This window comes from Neoarius graeffei, chromosome 16 (genome assembly GCF_027579695.1).
Source record: "Neoarius graeffei isolate fNeoGra1 chromosome 16, fNeoGra1.pri, whole genome shotgun sequence".
In the NCBI taxonomy this organism is placed as follows: domain Eukaryota; kingdom Metazoa; phylum Chordata; class Actinopteri; order Siluriformes; family Ariidae; genus Neoarius; species Neoarius graeffei.
The window spans coordinates 62,369,582-62,393,916 of NC_083584.1; the positions used below are offsets into that span (position 1 = coordinate 62,369,582).

Consider the following 24,335-nt stretch of genomic DNA (forward strand, 5'->3'; position numbering starts at 1 on the left):
GCGTCTGGTGATGTCCATGAGTTCAAGACTTCAGGCAGTCATTGCCAACAAAGGGTTTTCGACCAAGTATTAGAAATGAACATTTTATTTACAGTTATTTAATTTGTCCAATTACTTTTGAGCCCCTGAAATGAAGGGATTGTGTTTAAAAAATGCTTTAGTTCCTCACATTTTTATGCAATCATTTTGTTCAACCCACTGAATTAAAGCTGAAAGTCTGAACTTCAACTGCATCTGAATTGTTTTGTTCAAAATTCATTGTGGTAATGTACAGAACCGGAATTAGAAAAATGTTGCCTCTGTCCAAATATTTATGGACCTAACTGTATGTATGGTTTTTTTTTTTCACTTGCTGCCAACTTGCGACTTGATTATGCAGGAGGTGAAGAATGCTTTATGAACTGTTTACAACCGTAATTAACAGGAAAGCATCTCAGAACTTACAGGACATCAACATTATACACACAAATAGACAGAGATGGAGTAGATTTAACCCCCCCCCACAAAAGATAGATAGATAGACAGACAGACTTTATACATGACTTTATTCCATATGACATGGAAATAGTGTCTTGTTAAAAACAGAGGCACTTCATCGGTCACTGTTCATCACACGCACACACACTTCAAACTGTAAAACTCATGAAGAGTCCGCGCTCATCTCCCTTCGACTCCGAAGTAGAGCTGGAAGATCTGTGCGCAGCCTCGCTCGCTGAGGTACTGGAAGAGCTGCCCGAGGTCCATGTGGTTCCCTCTGTTCCCGTGAGGATCGAACGCGGCTTCTTCGAAGCCGTCGAATCGGCGCAGCGACTCTGTGCTCTGGCTCGCCGCGTCCACTGGGACGTCCTCTCTGTGACGGATCATGATGCGCTTCCAGGTCAGAACCTTCACCCTGGACAACATCGTACAAAAACATCAACCAGAGAGCTGGATAAACACAAGGATGGAGGTGAAACAAAACCTCGACTAAATCCCACTGTACCACTCGTTATCAGCAGGGTGATATGATGTGATAAATATGACCTCGAACACACACCTGGCCCAGAATTCCTCGCAGGCGGCCTGTAGACCCTCCACGCACACGACCCCTGGTTTCCCCGGCATGCTGAAGCCGGTCAGCTGCAGTTCTTTGGCCCACTCCAGGATGTTCTTCCTCTTGCTCTTGTTGTAGATGTGATGGCTGTAGATCCACAGCCTGGTGAAAGTCTCGCCACTCGGCGTTTCCGCTGCTCCTTTCACCTCGCCGTCATCCTGCTCAAGGTATTCGTGTGTGTGATCTCTGAGCCAGTCGATGCTAGAGAGCACACACGCTTCGCCCATGCAGCTCTCACGCAGGTACGAGCGCAGATCGGAGACGAGGCAGGCGTGCCGCGCCCGGCTCAGCTCGCCACATCTACGACATTAAAAACCATATCGCGCTTTATTATATTCGCAACATGTCAACAACTACACCATACTTTCACGTGAAGGTGCTGTTACTATAGAAACTAAAATGAACGTGGAGCTCCACTACTGTCAGAGCTGCTGGTATAGTAGAGAAAATAATTAATCAGTGTCTTCCGACCAATCAGAATCCACAATCCAGGCCATCCTTAAAAAAAATCCGTTTCCTGTCCACCGGGTGAGCAAAAAAATTTTCAGTCGGGAGGGAGGGATTTTTTTTTTTTTTTAAATATATGGATGGATAAGAAATTGCAATGCTGTGTTTGCTTTTTCTTTCAGTACTTTTTTATTACAAAAGCAGACACATTTAATAAAATATGACGGTTTAATCAACTGAAACTTGTACAAAAACTTTAAGTTAGCATTTTAAACGCTGACGGCAACATTTGCAAAACTTTTACAAAAGGTACTTAAAATGTCCGACACACGGACTTTCTGTAGTTCTAAATCGAGCGTTAGGCCGAGTTCGGATGAAATTACACTATTAAAATGATCACTGAATGATTTGTTTTTCTGAATCTTTACTATTTTGTTGTTCGCTAGAATACCATTTTGCGATTTCACACTTAAGCAAATGTTTGAAAACTCCGGATCTCCTTCCTTCATGGTGGCGGACATTTTTTTGTGCCGCACGGCGCATGCGCAGAGCTGATTCAGTTCAGAGTGCGCGCGCGCTCGGCGGAGGCAGTAGTGTGTCGGAGGGAACAGAAGCAGAGATGACGCTTATTTTGTCTCCGGTAAACCAGTCTTCTCTCGTTCAATTACGTGCTGGCATCAAAAGACACCGTTGGTTGTAAATGAACCCAAACTGAGTGGTTGGAGTGTATTTTCATACACAAATGGAGAAATGTTGGCTGAGTGTGTAATTGTGTCGCCCCACTGCAGACCGTTGCCGTTGTTAATTCATAGCATGCTCAGCTGCGTGAATGTGTCATGCACCGAAAATAAGAGATTTACAAGCCAGGAACGCCTCATGATGCAATACGCAAGAAAAGAAAGAAGATTTACTGTCATTTTACTTTGTATTTGAGTAAAGTGAATAAATAAATGGTCTGTGGAAAATACATTTAATCCTGGGAACTGCGTGCACAGGAGTTTATTTTGTGTTTACTCCCCCCGGCTGGCTACTTATTTGTCATGGCTGGCTAGTATGAGCCTTAGTGGAAAGCCCCGGGAATGTGGAAATGTCAAGTTCGATTTTAGATTTACGAACCCGAAAAAAATGTCGAAAAACCGTCTTTAAAAAAAAAAATTTTTCAACCGCACAAACGGCACTCACCTGGCCGGTGGACCGGAAACAGAACATTTTTTAATAATGGCCCCAGCATCACTCCTGAATAATAAATATTTCTCGTAAATAAAAGGAAACGCAGAATTTTATACCTGACTACGATCTCGGGCAGCGCTGTTGGATAGTCAGATGGGTACGTGCATGAGAGTGAAACATCAACCTGCATGTCAGATCAACAGCGTGAGAGATAAAAGAAACTCCATACACTCATCGGGCACTTTATTAAGAACACCCATACATACACTTGCAGTTCTCTAATCAGCCGATCACTTGACAGCAGCACGATTCATAAAATCATACAGATACAAATCAAGAGCTTCAGTTAATGTTCACAATGTTCAAACATCAGAACGGGAAAAATTGTGATCTCAAAGTGTGACTTTCTTTCACTGTGGCATGGGTGTTGGTTTGAGTCAGATGGACTGGGTTATTTGAGTATTTCAGAAACTGCTGATCTTCTGGGGTTTTCACACACAACAGTCTCTAGAGTTTACACAGAATGGTGCGAAAAACAAACAAAGAGTGCTCTGAGAGCACAATATCCCCCGCTGGCAACTCGGCTATAACTCTGGTAAAATGCAACTGAATTGAACGAAACTGCAATATGCATATTACCGACATATAACAAAGAATTCTGCCAAGTTTCGTGAAATCCCTCCAAAAATTGTGCGGGAAGTTGATTTCAGAAAGCAAGCACACCTTGATTAAATTGCCAAAGTGCAAGTTTGTTAATAATGGAGGGCATAACTCTGGGAAAATTCGCCCAAATTAAACAAAATTTCAATCTGCATATAACGGTCATATAACAAAGCCTTTTGCCAAGTTTGGTGAAATTCCTCCACAAACTGTGAGAGGAGTTGATTTCAGAAGAACATACACCCTCATGAAACTGTCAAAGTACAAGTTATTTAATCAAGGGTCAAAACTCTGGGAAAATTTTCACAAACGAAATTAAATCGCAATCTGCGTATTACCGTCATATAACAAGGCCTTTTGCCAAGCTTCGAGAAATTCGTCCACAAATTGTGAGAGGAGTCGATGTCAGAAGGAAAACACACCTTCATGAAATTGTAAAAGTACAAGGTTGTTAATCAAGGGCTGTAACTCTGGTAAAATGCGACCGAATTGAACAAAATTACAATACGCATAATACCGACATATAACAAAGCCTTCTGCCAAGTTTGGTGAAATTCCTCCACAAATATATATATAATATAAAACGTGAGTGGGCGGCACGGTGGTGTAGTGGTTAGCACTGTCGCCTCACAGCAAGAAGGTCCGGGTTCAAGCCCAGCGGCCGGCGAGGGCCTTTCTGTGTGGAGTTTGCATGTTCTCCCCGTGTCCGCGTGGGTTTCCTCCGGGTGCTCCGGTTTCCCCCACAGTCCAAAGACATGCAGGTTAGGTTAACTGGTGACTCTAAATTGAGCGTAGGTGTGAATGTGAGTGTGAATGGTTGTCTGTGTCTATGTGTCAGCCCTGTGATGACCTGGCGACTTGTCCAGGGTGTACCCCGCCTTTCGCCCGTAGTCAGCTGGGATAGGCTCCAGCTTGCCTGCAACCCTGTAGAACAGGATAAAGCGGCTACAGATAATGAGATGAGTCATAACCCTAATGTGTGTATATATGATTTGATTTGGTCGATATTATACCATGTTGATATGTCTTGGTATGTTTTCTTTTTGTTTGTTGCTTGTGTATATATAGTTTATTATGGCGGAAAGTGACGTTTGATTAGCGGCGGTATAGAGGGTTAGGATTTGATAAGTTATTTACTTCTTCCTAATCCTTTCCAAACATTATGATGTTACTGCCTTGTGGCTATGCTATTCTGTTTGTTTATGACGATGTTTTGATGATTGCAGTTTTTATATCTTCTTTACTGTTCGGAATAAAGCAATCAATCAAATTGTGAGAGGAGTTGATTTCAGAAGGTGAGCACCCTTCCTGGGACGGACGTCACCATGACATAATCCCCCTTCAGGAATTTCGGCCAGCGGGGGATAAAACCATTGCGTGAGTGACAGTTCTGTAGGTTGAAACAAACACCTTGTTGAAAAGAGAGCTCAGAGGAAAATGGACAGATTGAACAGTTTGAGCTGCCAGGAAGGAACTCATAGTAACGCATATAATCACTCTTTACAACCGTGGTGAGCAGAAAAGCATCTCAGCGTGCAACAACAGAACAACACATTGGGTTCCAGTCCTGCAGCCAAGAACAGGGCTCTTAGAATCAACAAGTTCCTATTAAAGTGGCCAGTGAGGGTATATTTTAATTTGGACCCTTTTCACATGATGTCACGACAAACACGGCCACCATTTTGGACATGTACTACCAGTAGTTTACCACAGCCAGCATTGAGGAACGGCAGCAAAGAAAGTGTTTACTTTCAGCAAGACTTCCATCATGCCACTATATTGTTGTGCACCTGGATGTAGTAACCATCAACACACAAGACAAGGGTTATCATTTTATCGGATCCCAACGGAGAAGATGGATAGCGGCCATTAACAGATTGGCAGCCCTCGGCATACCAGTGCTTGTGTAGTGACCACTTTGTTGGAGGTAAGACGAATAAAATTAGCCAGAAAAGGCATTACATTGCTGTTAACATTCTGTGGCGGTGAGTGTGTAACCAAATAGGTTAAAATAACCCATTGTAACCTCTTTGTTCTTCTGTAGTAGCTATTGTTGACTAGCTAATGTCAACAACATCGTAGCTGGTATGTTACTGTAGCAATGTTTACGTTCAGTCATTTGGATGACTGTTAAAACCTTTCAGTCTCAAGTTTTTCCTTTACTGGATTTACCAGTTTACTGTAATTATGATCCGGCAGCTATTTACACCGGATCCAGTGTAAATAGCTGCCGGAGCCAACGTCCGAGGTTCCGGAGTGCACTCCGGCTTGCTCCCCCTCAAATTAAGCAGCGCGCTCCGGCTTGCTCCCCCTCAAATTAAGCAGCGCGCTCCGGCTTGCTCCTGGAGTGCTCCGGCCGAGGTTCCGGAACGCGCTCCGGCTTGCTCCCCCTCAAATTAAGCAGTGCACTCCGGCTTGCTCCCCCTCAAATTAAGCAGCGTGCTCCGGCTTGCTCCCCCTCAAATTAAGCAGCGCGCTCCGGCTTGCTCCCCCTCAAATTAAGCAGCGCGCTCCGGCTTGCTCCCCCTCAAATTAAGCAGCGCGCTCCGGCTTGCTCCCCCTCAAATTAAGCAGCGCGCTCCGGCTTGCTCCGGAGCGCGCTGCTTAATTTGAGGGGGAGCAAGCCGGAGCGCGCTCCGGAACCTCAGCCGGAGCACTCCTGGAGCAAGCCGGAGCGCGCTCCGGAACCTCGGACGTTGGCGTGTATGTGTATGGCGATGGGTTTTTAACGACATAGGTATACAGATCATGTGGGCCGAAGTCAGGTAAAGACGAGGGCTTCGTGTACTTCCGTACGTCAGTGAACAATCCTGGTGGAAGCAGGTAAATGTCGTTCTCTAAGCCTGCTAACCTCAATTTTTGCAAATACCTCTCCCTCTGCTCACCCTGTAAATGCCCTACGTCGCTGGAAAGTGAAGGTGTTTTCTGCATCTCGCTCCTTTTTCTTTTATGTTTTTCGTTTGTCGCCTTCCTCGCATTCAAACCGATTCGAGCCGAAGTCCACTACATGTCCAAAATGGCGGTCGCGTTTACGAAGGTCACGTGACTGAAAAGGGTCTATACAGGGTGTTTCAAAAAATTTGATACCATTTCACAATCTGATAACTTTGCCAATTCTTGTTCAGTTGACCTCAAATTTTAACAGCATGTGTGGAAACAGGTCAAAATTTTATGTTTAATGTTTTTTGTTTGTATCTTTTTAGGTATAGAAAGGCCATTCAGTGGAAAAGAAAAGGTGTTTTGTGTGTTAGAGTACGCTCGAACACAGTCAAACAAGACTGCAGCGTGCGTTTATGAGAGAATTCTCTAAAAATGTACCAACTGCAATACAGATTTGGACATGACACAAAAAGTTCAAAGAGGAAGGCTGTGTGTGTGTGTGTGTGTGTCACTCTTTCAGGCGGCGCGCATATTGAAAATTTATGAAATCGTTCATGGAATCCACATGCCTTTGAATTTCTCATTCAAATTTTGAGGAATAAATCTCATACTGCTCAACATTAAGCCTGTTCAGTTTCATTTGCCTCGACTCTGTAGTTTCTGGGATATTTACATCTCAAATAATATCAAATTTTTTGAAACACCCTGTATTTTTCAGCATGTAAAACATTAATTCATATCTGATTCATTCGAAAAGATTTGATTTCTTTGAGTCATTTTTACTCGTGTCACAATTCGTGTTTAGCAATTTTCTCAATTTTTTTTCAGCAACTACCTTTGACTTTAAAAAAAAAAAAAAAAAACGCACATCACCACATCAATGAAAAGATTTTGTTCAAGACCAAAATGTTCCCGTCTGATGTTTGTGTTGTTGACATTCTGGCTAAATTGAAAAACTGATTATCGTATGAAAATTAGCACCCGAGCTCCCTCGTATATTTAACAGTTATTCCATGAAATCGAGTCGTACGAGCTGATAGCCGACGAGGCGCGTAGCTCCGAGTTCACTATAAGCCATGTACGACGAGATTGAGTGGAATAACTGTTTTATTCTATCCACAGTCACTGGATTTTGAGAAACAGAGCATTTTTATTTTTTGAAAATTCGATAAATAAAAACTTTATACAAAACGTCTGACAAATTCATTATTTCCACTTAGAATGTAAACAAACCGGCGAAACAACGGGAGCAATTTGTGAAAAATGTGATCATTCTTGGGAAAAAAAAAAAAGATATGTTCTTACCATCAAATACTTTCATTCCATATTTTGTTGGGGTGTTGTTTTCAAGTAAAGTTTTTTTATTCCGTCCTCGGTTGGTTCAGCGACACGTTCCACCATTGTGTTTTTCTCTACTCGCGGTATAGAGATCTTGCACGTGACGTCATATCCGCTCCAGATTGTAAGCAGTCGCCATTTTGTCGGTCAAACGCCATATTTTCGCCGTCTTTCCAACACTGACTTTGGGTTTTTTTTCGCCCAAATCTTCAAATATTACCGTGCCACAATGCCAGAGAGTTGTATGGCATATAAATGCCACAACAGGAGAGGTCAGAAATCAGGAAGAAAGTTTCATAGGCTGCCACGGGACCCTGACAGGCGTGCAAAGTGGATTGCTGCTATCGGCCGGGCCGATGTAAACAACAAGAACTAGGCATGGGAACCGACTGGAAAGAACAATTACTGGCGCCTGTGCAGTGACCATTTCATCTCAGGTTCGCCATGTATTTATTTCAGTATATCCATGTGGTTATTCGCAACATAAGTTTATGACTTGCTCTAATAAAAAATTCCAGGAAGTGGGAACCTGAGAAAAGGCTTGGGGCGGGGGGGTGGTTTGGGTCTTTAGTGGTGTGACAATCAATGTAGTCTCTAGATATAAAATTATTTTACACTTTTAGGGGTCACATGTAGAGATAGATAACTTCATAAGTATCAAATCATAAATTCCTCGTGCTCAATTGCCACTATATCTAGTATCAGTACTAGTACTCAATACTTAAGTGACTTACCCGTCCAATGAGGATTGTTATTTTCTTGTTTACAAGATGCCACATCTGAGGGGGGCTGACAAATCATGAATTTCTGTAAAGATAACTGTCCAGAGATTTATAAGCACGCAGTGCTTCACCACTGAACAGCGAGGGAAAGTTAATGAGGTAATTATACACATCTGGGTATTCCACCTCTGGCAGTTCAACATCCACTGACACAGTCGTGAAAACTACATCCGGTAATCGATAAGGGTCACTAATCCGTAGGTCGTTTATTTTAGACATATATCTAATTATCTGTTCATTAGAAAAATGAGCCATGTAGTCCGTCGGTTGAAATTTATCCATTTTGTACACGAGAGCAGCAGTATTCAGCGGTGTTTTTTACCGACAAAATGGCGGCTGTGTACTTTCCGGTCACGTGACCGGAAGATCTCTATATGAGCTGATATCCTTGTAGTATAGTAGCCAATCAGAGCGCGCGATTGCTCATATCCAGTGAATGTGGATGGAATAATATATCTTGCATTGATGTTATACTTTCAACAGGTTCATTTTTATTTTAGCCTGTTAATCTGTAGGACCTTACAGGAAAAATCCACCCTGAACAATGTGTATATTAATCTTTCGAAATACCACATGATCTCAAGTGGCGTTATTTTATAACGAAATTTAGTCAGCTTTTTTTTTTTTTTAAAGTTTAAACTTCTTTCGTTTCTCTATTTCAGTTGTAGTTAACGGTTTCCTACACGACCCACACCGCCAATGTATCTACTGATAGCGGTGCAGTGGGATTCAGCCCTCGGTTCATGTCTACCTACAGAGAGTGATGCAGCGGTGCTTTAGTCCTTTATCATATGTCTCAAACAGATCAGCTTCCAAAGCTTCAACTCTTATACCATTGCGCTTGTCATGCTGTAGATCATCATTAACTTGCTGAGCTGGATCTCCAGGTTTCATCACTGCGGTGAATCCTGGGACTCCGAGTCCAACGTTTGCACCAACATCACTGGATTTCTCTTAATCATCTTCTTTCAGCTGTTCCCGTTAGGGGTCTCGACAGTGGATAATGTCCCTCTATCTCCTCCGTATCTTCTTCTGTAACACCAACTGTCCTCATGTCCTCCTTCACCACATCCATTAACCTCATCTTCGCTCTCTCTTTTCGGTCATTCCACGTCAATTCAACCGGGGCCCGCGCACTTACAGTGGTGCTTGAAAGTTTGTGAACCCTTTAGAATTGTCTATATATCTGCATAAATATGACCGAAAACAACATCAGATTTTCACACAAGTCCTAAAAGTAGATAAAGAGAACCCAGTTAAACAAATGAGACAAAAATATTATACTTGGTCATTTATTTATTGAGGAAAATCATCCAATATTACATATCTGTGAGTGGCAAAAGTATGTGAACCCCTAGAATTAGCAGTTAATTTGAAGGTGAAATTAGAGTCAGGTGTTTTCAATCAATGGGATGACAATCAGGTGTGAGTGGGCACCCTGTTTTATTTAAAGAACAGGGATCTATCAAAGTCTGATCTTCACAACACGTTTGTGGAAGTGTATCATGCCACGAACAAAGGAGATTTCTGAGGACCTCAGAAAAAGCGTTGTTGATGCTCATCAGGCTGGAAAAGGTTACAAAACCATCTCTAAAGAGTTTGGACTCCACCCATCCACAGTCAGACACATTGTGAACAAATGGAGGAAATTCAAGACCATTGTTCCCCTCCCCAGGAGTGGTCGACCAACAAAGATCACTCCAAGAGCAAGGCGTGCAATAGTCGGCGAGGTCACAAAGGACCCCAGGGTAACTTCTAAGCAACTGAAGGCCTCTCTCACTTTGGCTAATGTTAATGTTCATGAGTCCACCATCAGGAGAACACTGAACAACAATGGTGTGCATGGCAGGGTTGCAAGGAGAAAGTCACTGCTCTCCAAAAAGAATATTGCTGCTCGTCTGTAGTTTGCTAAAGATCACGTGGACAAGCCAGAAGGCTATTGAAAATGTTTTGTGGACAGATGAGACCAAAATAGAACTTTTTGGTTTAAATGAGAAGCGTTATGTTTGGAGAAAGGAAAAACACTGCATTCCAGCATAAGAACCTTATCCCATCTGTGAAACATGGTGGTGGTAGTATCATGGTTTGGGCCTGTTTTGCTGCATCTGGGCCAGGACGGCTTGCCATCATTGATGGAACAATGAATTCTGAATTATAAGCAGCGAATTCTAAAGGAAAATGTCAGGACATCTGTCCATCTCAAGAGAAGGTGGGTCATGCAGCAAGACAACGACCCTAAGCACACAAGTCGTTCTACCAAAGAATGGTTAAAGAAGAATAAAGTTAATGTTTTGGAATGGCCAAGTCAAAGTCCTGACCTTAATCCAATGGAAATGTTGTGGAAGGACCTGAAGCAAACAGTTCATGTGAGGAAACCCACCAACATCCCAGAGTTGAAGCTGTTCTGTACGGAGGAACGGGCTAAAATTCCTCCAAGCCGGTGTGCAGGACTGATCAACAGTTACCGCAAACGTTTAGTTGCAGTTATTGCTGCACAAGGGGGTCACACCAGATACTGAAAGCAAAGGTTCACATACTTTTGCCACTCGCAGATATGTAATATTGGATCATTTTCCTCAATAAATAAATTACCAAGTATAATATTTTTGCCTCATTTGTTTGACTGGGTTCTCTTTATCTACTTTTAGGACTTGTGTGAAAATCTGATGATGTTTTCGGTCATATTTATGCAGAAATATAGAAAATTCTAAAGGGACCTGGATGTTAAATCATCCTGTATTACAAGATAAGATTGCTCTGGAAACTTCCAGTAATTTGACACCTTCGGTCTCATTAGTCTGCTGCCCACATTAATCAGATTATTGTGTGAGTTCCGCCGCCGCCACAAAAACCACATCGCCAGGTCTCGCCTCATCTCCATGCTTTACTTGCAAACTTGAAGAGTGCGCTTTTTTTTGTTTGCGTATTACGTAGATGTGCTTATTACGTGTCAATCTGCGCATGCGGGACACTTTTGGGTCATTTTCCGTTTAGATTGGAGATCGCATACAAGTCTCATATAATTGGTAATGTGAACGCCTAACCAAAAAAATCGGATTTCACAACAAATCGGATATGGGTCGTTTCAGGTTGCAGTCTGAACGTAGTGTTAGGCTCTTGATTTTTTTCCCTTATTGAGATAAGTAGAAACGCTCTCAAAAAAAGCAATAAATGGAAAGGAAACTCTATCAGTGTTTGAACAGAAGACCTCACCGTAACACCTTGTGGGAATGTGCGCAGATTTTTTAAATATTTTTTTCTTTATTCTCCATGATCCCTTCTTTTTAAAAACACCAATTTGGCTTGTCTTACTCGAATCTTTCTTTTTTTATTTTCCACCCTGAACATGGGCAAAATGCACCATTGAGAGCAATATGTTTTCTATAACATTAATGTAAAGAGTAAATAACCAAAGGCCAATTTTGCCCTGACATGATCACCCGAGAGCGCCTGTGCAGGGGTGGAGGGATCCTTTTCAATTTCAGTAATTTTAGGGGCACCTGTGGTTACTCTCAATATTGAAAACATATTGCTCTCAAAAGTTGGCTACGGCTAGTGAACAGCGCTCGTTTGACTCCGCTTTGGAATCAGTTTTAGAAGAATTAGACTTGGAGTTTTCGTTGAAACATGAGCAGGAAGAGGCTCTCCGCTCATTCCTTTTCAAGAAGGACGTTTTTGCTGTTTTGACGACCGGCTATGGCAAAAGTCTGATCTACCAGCTGGCTCCGCTCGTAGCCAAAAGGATGGGCTAGTTTGTGCAATACGAAGAATTAATAAACAGCTTTGAAACATTGCTTTTTGATTGTTTCTTATTTTCCCATCATTTTAAATTTAAGGGAAATTATTTCACCAAACACCACTAAATAAAAACTCTCAAAAACAGTTTAAGCAAACCCTTGAAAAACACTTGAAAAAGTGTATGTGGGACAGACTCCAAACTTGTGGTCATTATCTCGAACCTGTTTATTTATTAATACACATTTTGAAAAATTATTTATTTCAAGGTCTCCCCCACTGCTTTCTGTCGCTCTGACTACGTCACAGTTGCGCTGATTGGTCAGAGCGTTGGCCTATACGCACAGAGACAGTTTGAAAGACAGCGGGTTGTTCCTCCCCCACCCTTCAGAAATGTCTACGGATCGAGGCCAGAATAAATATTCACATTTAGTCTGGCTTGCCAGGCTAACAGTGCTCTGAAAATGACATCCAGAATGATTTGTCAGACTTATGAGGTCTTCTGTTCAAACACTGATAGAGTTTCCTTTCCGTTTATTGCTTTTTTTGAGAGTGTTTCTACTTATCTCAATAGAGGTGCTTCGAGGTCAGCGCAAACCCGGCGGCGGCCATATTGGAAGTCAAAGCTCGCTGTGTCAGTGCATTGTTGTTGTCCAGCGAAGTAAAAAGGGGTGACAATGCCGAATACGTGTGTCATTGTTGGCTGTAGTAGCCGGGGGGAAAAGGGTGGCAAAAGCTTCCACAGACTCCCTAAAGTCGTGACTAACCAGGGAATTGCAGCACAGGAGAAAAGCGAGCGGAGGAGCCGACAGTGGCTGGCTGCCATCAACCGATCAAATTTAGGACAACCTGACTGTATCCGGATTTGTTCTGATCACTTTGTGACAGGTAGGTTAATATTGTCTTGAATTTCATAGTTACTAAAATAGTTATTTTAATTTCATAGTTACCGGTAGCATCCAGTATGCCGGCTGTTGTGTGACCGTCGTTCTTTCCCTCAGTCTCGTGGCCGCTTCAACATAAAACAACAGGGAAGCAACATGGGAGCAACATTCCCCAAGTCCAGCAATGCAGTTCCAATGTGCACACAAAATAGCATGTCTCTTGTCAACTATTATCCAGGGGTGTAGACTAGGCTGGGATAGTCTCTGCGAGTGTAACACTTTCCCTCTGATCACTTTTGTCTCTCCGTCTTCAGCAGTAAACACCGACACATCGCGGACCCAACCGGACACTAATCTATCGTATGCTTCCATGCTCTTGTAGTTCTGGAAATCCTTTAGTTCACAAAATGGACTTGGGTGAAACACTAGATAGTTCACAAGATCGGTGTATGTCACATGCGGCAACAAGCTGGGGTCAGCTTTCCATTCCTTCTCACTAACAGTGTATGGATCTGCATTCCCAATGAAACGTACCTTCTCAGCATAACGCTCCCATGCCTGCTTATCCAAACTTTCACAGTAGTGCTTCATCACTTCAGATGTCTAAATTCTTAAAAAATCCAAGCTTCTAAGCCCTCTAACGCGGAAACGAATCGGTGAATGTGTACTCTATGATGTGTACTCTATGAGCGCTCTGGAGCGAGTGACTTCCAAGATGGCCGCACACGCGCAGTGTTACTATTTTTAGCATCATCTCGGAGCCCTCTATAAGGGAAAAAAATCAAGAGCCTATGTTGGGTAAAAATGTGTCTTCTGAAGGCCTAAACAGAGCACAGCCAAAAACTCCAGTAAAATTTTGATCATCTTTGAGGGAGTGCTGTGACCATGCAGGATCATCCAGACCCAAAATGACAGTTTTGCTACATCTCATCTCATTATCTCTAGCCGCTTTAACCTTCTACAGGGTCGCAGGCAAGCTGGAGCCTATCCCAGCTGACTACGGGCGAAAGGCGGGGTACACCCTGGACAAGTCGCCAGGTCATCACAGGGCTGACACATAGACACAGACAACCATTCACACTCACATTCACACCTACGCTCAATTTAGAGTCACCAGTTAACCTAACCTGCATGTCTTTGGACTGTGGGGGAAACCGGAGCACCCGGAGGAAACCCACGCGGACACGGGGAGAACATGCAAACTCCGCACAGAAAGGCCCTCGCCGGCCACAGGGCTCGAACCCAGGACCTTCTTGCTGTGAGGCAACAGCGCTAACCACTACACCACCGTGCCGCCCAATTTTGCTACATACTATTCCTATTTATGTACCAGCATGCAAAATTTGAGCTTCATACATGGTTTAGTTCTTGAGCTATGGGCTTGTGAACTTTGACAAAAAAAAGTCTGAACAAAATTGACCCCCCCCTCCCTCAGTAAAACTGGCTGTAACATGGAAAGTATACATCTTACATTCAAATAAATTTACAGTGTTTCTCCAAGGTAACATCGGTACATCTGGTGATTTTTTTCAGAATTTTTTGAGACCCAAGTGCGCGGGCCCCGGTTGAATTGACGTGGAATGACCCTTTTCCTTCTACCTGGCAACTCCATCTCCAGCGTTCTTTTCCCAATACAGTATACCCTGACTCTTTCCTCTGTACACATCCAAACCATCTCAACCTCGCCTCTCTCACTTTGTCTCCAAGCTGTCCTACATGTCCTGTCCCTCTAATATACTCATTTCTAATCCTGTCCAACTTTTTGACTCCCAGTGAGAATCTCAACATCTTCAGCTCTGCTCCCTCCAGTTCAGTTCAGCCTCCTGTCTTTGTGTCAGTGCCGATGTCTCCAAACTGTACACCATCGCTGCTCTTCGACACTTTCCCTTTCACTCTTGCTGGCAGCTTTCTGTCACACATCACTCCTAACACCCTCCTCTCCTCCATCCATTCATTCATTCCACTGGATTTCTCTTAAAGTGAATTTAATGTCCCTAAACCCCACTTTTCTTTCCTTGAACAAAGCAACAATCATTATGTTGATTGACCACGTGTTTTCCAACCATAGCTGATCCAAAAGGCCGAAAATTAATGGAAAATCAATAAGATCAGACGATTTTCACGGAATCTGCCAAGACTGAAGCGGAAAATCCTGAAGGGGTGCATGACGTCACACATGTAACAATTCAGGTATCAGTTTTGCTCCCGTACGCAGCAATGGAATCACGTTTTGGAGAGAATTCTGATAGTGATTGGGATTCTTATATGTCGGATGAAGGAGCAGATGATTATCAAGGATATTCCGAAGAAAATGGTTATCTTTTCCAGCCCCCATGACGAGAAACAGATGCCAGTTCACAACAGTCCTGCTCACCACCGATAGCGCACCACCAGCCAGAGAGAATTGGAAACACAGATTGGTTGATGGATGTTTATTCTAAGCTGGCTGTTGCAAAATACAGGGAAAATATTTACACGTACCTCAATAAATGCAGAAACATAACCTTTAAATAAATCGTACACTTATTCATTTGAAAGAAAATACAAAGTGGGCGATAATAGGAGAATCGACGAACTATCCAAATGTCAGATCAAATGTCATTTATTAAATAAATGGGTTTCTTTTTTGCTCCAGTAATTCCCATGTGGTCGTTCGGGTGGTGATGAACACTTGATGAATCAGATTTATTTATTATTAGTAGGCGACATGAAATCTGCCCGCTTCGTTTGCACAAACCCCGCCCACTGTCGCTTTAGTATAATTTCTCGGAAAGTCGTGAACTGAATGTCCTGTTGTATGTTTGGATGTTCAAATCCATATAACTCGGCGCTTTCACATCATTTTTGTAAGATTCCAACAACAATATCAGCGAGTAAACAAGCACGGAGTCAGATGGACCAAAACGACCCAGATAACCGGGGCTCCACGTGCGACATCGTACGAGATTAGCCCTGAGGCAAGGCTGCCTTTTTCCAGGATCCAGCGATAGTTTTGTGCTTGATAATAAAATAACAAATAATTTATATTATTCCCTCCCCCCGCTTTATTAATTTATTTTGATCATTACTAACGATATATATTCATTTTAAAGCATTACAATAAGGCATTACATACACTTTAATATACGCTGCAAAGCGATGACAATGAAATAACTGTGCTGTTTTTGACACTTGACATATTTCCCCTCCTATTAAACGTCATCTTCACTTCACTTCACTTCACTTCACTAGCAATCACAAAGTCCTTCTGTGATGCCATGGCAGCACACAACCATGACCTTCTTACAGGAATAACGAAGGCGCAGGACCAACCAGCGTCACTCAACAGGGTGGAGTTTTCCTTTAATCATTGATTTATTTATATTGATACACCGTATACTGAAGTGTGTTCAGTTCACCCCGGTGTGTGTCCGGATCTTGACGCAGAGTTCAGGTCTTCTGTTTGGTGGGCAGTCGGCTGTTCCTTCCACGTAAGCCCTGAGCTCTGCATATGCCACCTGCTCCACCTCCAGCTCCTCCTGGCTGGGGAACATGCTCAGAAGCAGCTCCACTTCAGCCAGCTGAGCCTCTGCGTGCTCTCTCTGAGCCATTCACCCTGACACTCAACTACAGTCTGATCTAATCCGATCTCTCACTGCTCATGTGGCACAGACAGGAAACAAACACCACCGCCATGTTGTCCTAGAACTCTGAATCCACAACAGCAGCACCTTTAAATCAGGCAATCTGTCCAAATAGTGCAACTCCTCAACTGTTCTCCGTCCAAGAATCACACGTGGATTGAAGGCAGGGGGAAATACTGACTGCGCATGCGCAAGAGAATTACGTCTTAAACTGCCTACAAAGAAAAGTCACTACTTCCGGTCTAAAAAAAACTACTTTACATATCAAACAAGCATTTACCTAACACAAGACAAATTATTGAACTCTTAATTCAATTAAACAGCACCAAATATAGTCTGTAGTTTATATTTATCTTTATATAGCTCTTAATGGATAGTTAACATTAGCACACTCGAGCTACCTGTGTGAAACTAGCAACCGTTACAGTATTTCCGGTCACAAAAAAAAACCTGTTATATTTCAAACCAACACCAGATAATAGATTGATTTTTGAGCTCTTAAATGAAAAAAAAACCCTCTGTACTTAATATATGTGTACTTTTTTTTTAGAATTTAGAGCTAGGTCGTTGCTTATAGTTGGCTATAGCAACTGGTTGCTACTTCCGGTCTCTCACACAAAGTAACGCTACGTGTCAAACAAGTAGAAGTCAATAGGGGAAAAATATTACTTTCGTAATTATATAAAACATGCAAATCATACCAAGAGCAGTCCATGTTTTTAGAATTTAAAATTTAAAGCTATGCATATTTTTAAAATTATATTTCGAAAAAAATATATATAATTCTAGCCTGTGACTTAGTCAGTGTGAAGCAAGTTACCAAAGGTATTTCCGGTTACAAAAAAAAGCAATGTGAAATAGCATTAAGTCTATATAGAATGCAATAATAAAATGATTCTCGTCTTAAGAAAACGTCCAGTTATAAATTAAAACATTTTACAATCACGTGGTCACAACTTTAAAATAAAACACAAACGCAAATATGATGCTTACCGGAAGCAAAAAGGAAATTTGGTTGCGTTCCAAATACAGTCGTATCAGAGACTGAGAGCACTACATAGGGTGGACAAGCCACGCTCAGTTTATATGCTACGTATTGCGACTATGTAGGGAATGATGAGGTATTTGGGTTTGAGCCGGAGTAAGCGTGGAGTTTAGTAGCTGTCGCCGCACCTGAGATTAAAACCAATTTCGTTGATAAAAAGACAGGGGTTTCTCTGTGTTACAGGATCAGACAGTTTGAGATTATAAACTTTATTTAAAAAATAGTAAGACTTAAAAACTGTAAACTCTACTGCTGTGTTAGCTGGCGAGGTAAGCATGACGTTAGCATTGGCTTTAAAAGAAAGTGAATAAATGAAAAGAGATACATGTTTGGGATAAAATATTGTAATTTTTTATTTGTTAAATTAAGTGTTTTTTAAAACTAATAGTCATTTTAGCTTTCTTCATATTCGGAGAAAATAAAAGTATTTATTAAAACGTATACTTTTAAAAATGTATAGATGTAAATTCAGTATGAAATAATTCCTTGGCTTTTTTTCTAGTCCACGTTATTATTTATTAAACGTATGATTTGTTTAGTGCTTGAACAGTTAAGATAAGAGTTTAAAAATAAAAAGGCAAAAATACTTCTATAAATAGAGTCCAAAAATAATAAGAATCTAAAATATACACATTTGAGAAGTGGACATATTTAAAGTGCCATTCCACCATTGGATGTATTCTTTGGCATAAAATACAATATATTTTATGACAACATGACTAGACAGAGAAATCTTTTAGCTTCAAAATGATATATCAAACATAATTTTTTGACAACGACAAGTATATTAATTTTGCGACCAAAGTCACCTACCCTTTTAATTTCCGCGCGGTAGTGAAACGTGATGTCATCAGCAGGTTCCCCTTCTTGTGTACAGATTATCAGCAATGGTGGATAGAACGCGATTTCCACTTGTCGATTGCTGTGCCGATATTCACCATCGACCGTCTCCTTTGGGCATCACTTGCTATTTTCCTTCGCTTCTTTTCCGAAGCTGACAATCGCGTTCTATCCACCATTGCTGATAATCTGTGCCACGTCACACGTGACGTGGTACACAAGAAGGGGAACCTGCCGATGACATCACGTTTCACTACCGCGCGGAAATTAAAAGGGTAGGTGACTTTGGTCGCAAAATTAATATACTTGTCGTTGTCAAAAAATTATGTTTGATATATCATTTTGAAGCTAAAAGATTTCTCTGTCTAGTCATGTTGTCATAAAATATATTGTATTTTATGCCAAAAAAATACATCCAATGGTGGAATGGCACTTTAAGGGGTTGCTATGTGCATGGGTTGTTTACAAGTCCAAGCTGTACAGTATGTTCCGGAATGTGCAAAAACAGGACGCATGATGAAGACGAAGATGAGCCGTGATGCAAGAGAATATGTGCAATGGGTTAAATAAAGAGCCCGGCTGTACAGTGTGAGCCGGAAGAGTTCGCAGAATGAAGATGACCATCAGAGACGAAGTGCAGTAATGTCCCGGATCGAAAGCGTGAGGTTAGAGTCAGTGGCGTCTCGGGCTTTATTGGTGAGGCCAGCTGCAGTTGGCCTTATGATGCTGGGTTTTGGTTCTAATGGACCACAGCCTCCTACCAGAGGGGAGTGATTCAAAAAGTTTGTGTCTGGGATGAGCGGGGTTGGCAATAATCCTTTCTGCTCTCCTCAGGGTCTTGGACTCGTACAGGTCCTGAAGAGACGGAAGGTTGCAGCTGATCATCCTCTCAGCAGAGTGAATGATGCGCTGCAGTCTGCCCTCGTCCCTGGCAGTGTACCAGATGGTGATGGAGGTGTAAAAGAAGAACACTACGTTCAGACTGCAACCTGAAACGACCCATATCCGATTTGTTGTGAAATCCGATTTTTTTGTTAGGCCGTTCACATTACCAATTATATGAGAGTTGTATGCGATCTCCAATATGAACGGAAAATGACCCAAAAGTGTCCCGCATGCGCAGATTGACACGTAATAAGCACATCTACGTAATACGTAAACAAAAAAAAAAAGCGCACTCTTCAAGTTTGCAAGTAAAGCATGGAGATGAGGCGAGACCTGGCGATGTGGTTTTTGTGGCGGTGGCGGAACTCACACAATAATCTGATTAATGTGGGCAGCAGACTAATGAGACCAAAGGTGTCAAATTACTGGAAATTTCCAGAACAATCTTATAATCTTGTAATACAGGATGGTTTAACATCCAGGTCCCTACCAAATCCACCATTAGCTTCAGTGCTTAATTTGTAAAGTGGGAGGTCCCGGAGCACAGAGGATGACTGGCTCCGGTGCGAAAAAAAGAAGGGGGGGGGGCGCTTCTGGGCATGTATTGTAATAACACTGCAAATTAAGTTCATCTGCGAAAAACCCCGCTCACACTCTGCACTTGAGATAGGGACAGTGTTGATCGCGGCCAAGAGGCCCTTCAGTTCATCTGGGATGAATTCTCCATTACTTTCCCTGAATTCCCTGATGACATGTGGTGGGTCATTGATGCAAAACTGCTGGCAGAGCACTTCCACTTCTTTTTCCGCGAACAGCGCATCTTCCTCCCGCGGCCACGGAAGTGTGCACCGTCCTTTTCCGTAATATACAAACAGATATTTTGTGGATGTCGTTTCATGAGAGAAATCACCAACAAGACAGATATCAAAATCAGACATTAACACTAAATAAACTTGCATTTATTTATTTAATTATTATTTTTTTATTTTGTTACATAGTCAAGAGAGGTGGCGGATCACCGGATCCAGTGTAAATAGCTGCCGGAGCCAACGTCCGAGGTTCCGGAGCGCGCTCCAGCTTGCTCCCCCTCAAATTAAGCCCTGATTAGCTTGATCAATTCTATAAAAGTCTATTTAAATTCTGAAAACTGTACAAATGTTGTTGTTTTCCACCAAAGAGGCGGGATTAGCCAACACAGAATAGTGACGTTTGTCTCTTGTTGATGACGTGTAGGTCGCATGAATGCGACCTGTCCGGTCAGACTGCAGTCGCATGTGAAAATAACGGATATGCATCGGAATTAGGACCACATATCCAAGCGGCCTGGGTCGCATGGGAAAAAATCGGATCTGTGTCGTTCAGATCGTCAATAACAAATCGGATACAGGTCGCATATGGGCAAAAAAATCGGATATGGGTCGTTTCAGGGTGCAGTCTGAATGTAGTCGAAGAAACCTTTATTTATCACATGCACACTTCAAGCACAGTGAAATTCATCCTCTGCATTTAACCTATCTGAAGCAGTGAACACACACACACGCACACCCAGAGCAGTGGGCAGCTACACTAGAGCGCCTGGGGAGCAGTCAGGGGGTTAAGTACCTTGCTCAAGGGCACTTCAGCCCAAGGCCGCCCCACGTCAACCTAACTTTGGGGGAAACTGGAGCACCTGGAGGAAACCCATGCAGACACGGGGAGAACATGCAAACTCCACACAGAAAGGCCCTCACCGGCGGCTGGATTCGAACCCGGACCCTTCTTGCTGTGAGGCGACCGTGCTAACCACTACACCACCGTGCCGCTATTAGTGCACCATCATTGTCTTTGGCATATCGAACTTCAAGTGCCGCAGAAATAATGCTCTTTCTTGGTGAGAGAGCAGGTGTTCGTCTCCCACTTGAGGTCCTGAGTGATTATAGTGCCCCGGAAGTGGAAATCCTGTGACCACAGATGTGACTGGGGAGTCAAACAGGGTGATGGGGGAGGGTGTGGCAGAGCTCCTCGTGAAATCTACAATCCTCTCTGCCGTCTTTAGAGCATTGAGCTCTGAGTTGTTTTGCCTGCACCATTACACCAGATGGTCAATCTCCCACCTGTAGGCAGACTCCTCCTTATCAGAGATGAGTCCAATGAGGGTGGTGTTGTCTAAGAACTTTAGGAGCTCAACAGACTGATGAGTGGAGGTGCAGCTGTTGGTGTCAAAAGGACGGTACCTCAGGGGGATCCGGTTCCCCCGGATTAATGTTCTGCTTCCTGTCAGACAGGAAATCAGTGATCCACCTGCAAGTGGAGTGAGGCACGCTCAGCTGGGAGAGCTTGTTCTGCAGAAGAGCTGGGATGATAGAGTTGAAGGCAGAACTGAAATCCACAAACAGGACTCCATCATAGGTTCTTTGGGAGTCTAGGTGTTGGAGGTTGAAATGAAGGGCCGTGTTGATAGCAGTTCGTCTGTAGACGAACTGCATGGGGTCCAGGAGTGGGTCAGTGATGGCTTTGAGGTGGTAAAATGCAAGGCGCTTGAAGGATTGCATAACCACAGAAGTCAGGGCGATGGGTCTGTAGTCATTTAATTCTGTGATCCTTGGCTTTTTGGGGACAGGGATAATGGTGGAGGCCTTGAAGCAGGCTGGCACATGGCATGCCTCCAGTGAGGTGTTGAAGATGTCTTTAAACACCGGAGACAGCTGATCAGCACAGTGCTTCAGGATAAATGATGAGAGAGTCGGGACCTGCTGCTTTGCGGGGGTTCAGCTTCTTAAAAAGCTTGTTGACATCCCTGTCCAGAATGGAGAGAGTTGAGGCTGTGGTGGTGGGTGGATGGGCCTCCAGAGTGAGAGGTTGTAGAGAAGCCCCAGCAGCGGAGGATGTGGTGAGCTGGAGTGTGGAGTCATGGGGGATGTTATCAGGACAGTCCCATTTGTCTTTCAAAGCAACAGTAGAACTTCTTCAGTTTGTTGGCCATGTGCAAGTTGTTAACAGAGTTGGGGGGCTGAAGGTTTGTAGTTAGTGATCTGTCTGAGCTCTTTCCAGACAGATGTAGAGTTGCTGGCTGAGAACTGGTGTTGGAGTTTCTCAGTGTACAGTCATTTAGCTTCTCTCACCACCTTGTTAAACCTGTTCCTGTCCCCACTTCTGAACACTTCTTCCTTTTGCACCCTTATCTGTGAACTAGGGTTTGTCATTATTGTAACTCGCTCTAGTTCATGATTGAATGCAGCATTCCTCACAGAGGCTGATGTAGGATGTCGCAGCCTCTGTGTACTCATCTGGACTATTGGTAGCAGTCCTGAACACATCCCAGTTTGTACAGTCCAAACACGCCTGAAGGTTCTCCACAGCCTCATTGCTCCACATCTTTGATACTCTCACTACAGGTTTCCTCAGCTTTGATTTCTGCCTGTATGCAGGAATCAGGTGGACCATGACATGGTCATAGTGGCCCAGTGCAGCGTGGGGGACGGCGTGTAACGGTCTGGCTCGAGACCATCAAAAATAGAGGAGAACACAGAATTAAGTTTCAGAAACTCAAGAATTTATTCAATAAATGGATCAAAAATAAGATGTAAAGCATAATTCAAACAAATGTCCATATAAACAGTCAGTAATCAGTAGTTATATTCAAAGAGTGGATGCGTGAAAGTATGATGTTGAGGCATAAAAAATACAGGCAACCGAAAGGACAAATGCCTACCACCTGTCCATCCTCTCCACCCAAGTAGGTCTAAAAGAGAAGAATATAAAGAAAACAAAGACAGGTGAACACAATCCCAGGTAACTACCCATTTAAAGGGCCAGCACCCCAACAAGCTGACCACCCTGAGGCTGTCACATGGCGTGATAGGCATTGTTGACTGTAATGTAGCAGTGATCCAAAATATTCTCATCTCTGGCCAGGCATTTAATAGACTGTTTGTTTGTATTTGGGTAGTTCGTGGCTGAGGTTACCTTTGTTAAAGTTCTCGAGGGTAATAAGTAGGGAGTCTAGGTTAGTCTGCTCCACACCCAGTGTGTGATCGGCCAGCATGCGCTGTGTGTTCTGCATGTTGGCTTGTGGTGGGGTGTAAACACCGACCAGAATGAGTGATGCGAACTCATGGGGGGAGTAGAAGGGTTTACAATTAATGAAAAATGATTCCAGGTTAGTGAGAGTTTGACTCCCTACTCACATCTGTATTGCAGCGTGCCTTGCCAGATGGCAGGAGGTACCATTTTTATGATGGTCTTTGGTATGACCCAAGCACAAGTAGAACTTGCGATCTCCTGGTCGAGAGGCAGACACACTAACCACTAGGCCAGCTTGCAGTAAAACTCTTGCAGTTACCAGAGGACTAGCCCCCCACTGTAACCCTAGCTATATAATAGGCAAGAGGCTGAGGGTTATAGAAATGGAGATTGGCGCCACACCCATGTGCCTCAAGAGCTGGTTAGGACTGGGACCGGAGACTGTCTGGGAAGACCAGATCCTGGTGTGAGAGGGACTTTGACTTTTTTTGATTCCAGGTCAGTAGAAGAGTACTGCAGGATCACCGCACCAGTCGCTGTTCACATAAAGGTTGGAGGAATCTGTTTTTGTTTTACCGGAGAAATCCATGTTATGGTCCGCTCTGAAGCCGGCCAGCTGCAGCGCAGAGTCCGGTATGAGTCCTCATAGTCACGTCTCTGTGAAGCATAAAATAGATGTAGGAAAGTCCCTGTTTCTCCCTGTCAGCAGCTGGAGTACAGTGAGTGCACATTGGAGAGAAATATCGCAGATAACAGAGTGCAAAGTCTGCACCGATGGAGGCACACGAACGCACCAGCGTGTTTCCCCCTCCTCCGGTGTCTCACTGAGTGAGCAAAGGTGAGAGCACTTTTGCCCAGAATGTCCAATATTTCCATGGAAAACACCAGAAAAGTTGGTAATAAGTCCACTGGAGTTGTTCCCCTGATGTTCATGAGCTCGCCTCTGGCGAA

At 43.2% G+C, this 24,335-nt stretch overlaps 2 protein-coding genes across 11 annotated transcripts in view; one reads left to right on the forward strand and one right to left on the reverse strand.

The window, feature by feature from the left end:
• Positions 1–528: 528 nt before the first annotated feature.
• Positions 529–16,813, reverse strand: rwdd2b (RWD domain containing 2B). Of its 5 annotated transcripts, XM_060943344.1 has the most exons (5): positions 13,056–14,037; positions 8,323–8,443; positions 2,827–2,894; positions 1,037–1,393; positions 529–892 (listed from the first exon to the last, which is right to left on the reverse strand). In XM_060943344.1, the coding sequence occupies exons 2-5, from the start codon at positions 8,365–8,367 to the stop codon at positions 658–660; spliced, it is 705 nt and encodes a 234-aa protein (XP_060799327.1). In that variant the 5' UTR covers positions 8,368–8,443; positions 13,056–14,037; the 3' UTR covers positions 529–657. The 5 variants fall into 5 exon arrangements, with proteins under 5 accessions (XP_060799327.1, XP_060799325.1, XP_060799324.1 ...); XM_060943342.1 differs by lacking the exons at positions 8,323–8,443; positions 13,056–14,037 and adding an exon at positions 16,388–16,813; XM_060943341.1 differs by lacking the exon at positions 8,323–8,443.
• A 911-nt stretch (positions 16,814–17,724) lies between these two features.
• Positions 17,725–24,335, forward strand: part of usp16 (ubiquitin specific peptidase 16) — a 31,884-nt gene continuing 25,273 nt past the window's right edge. For 3 of the 6 annotated variants that reach the window (XM_060943346.1, XM_060943351.1, XM_060943350.1), the window contains exon 1: positions 17,725–17,926. The gene's annotated coding sequence lies outside the window, so the exon portion shown is untranslated. Of the gene's footprint in view, positions 17,927–19,331; positions 19,453–19,482; positions 24,223–24,335 lie in introns of those variants that run through there. The other 3 variants (XM_060943347.1, XM_060943348.1, XM_060943349.1) reach the window with 3 other exon arrangements.

Coding starts and splice junctions, on each gene's coding strand:
- rwdd2b (XM_060943341.1), bottom strand. CDS start 13,580: ATGAAGCACTACTGTGAAAGTTTGGATAAGCAGGCATGGGAGCGTTAT. Junction 2,895..13,055: donor CGGCATACTGGATGCTACCG/GTAACTATGAAA, acceptor TCTGACATGCAG/GTTGATGTTTCACTCTCATG. Junction 893..1,036: donor TGCGAGGAATTCTGGGCCAG/GTGTGTGTTCGA, acceptor GATGTTGTCCAG/GGTGAAGGTTCTGACCTGGA.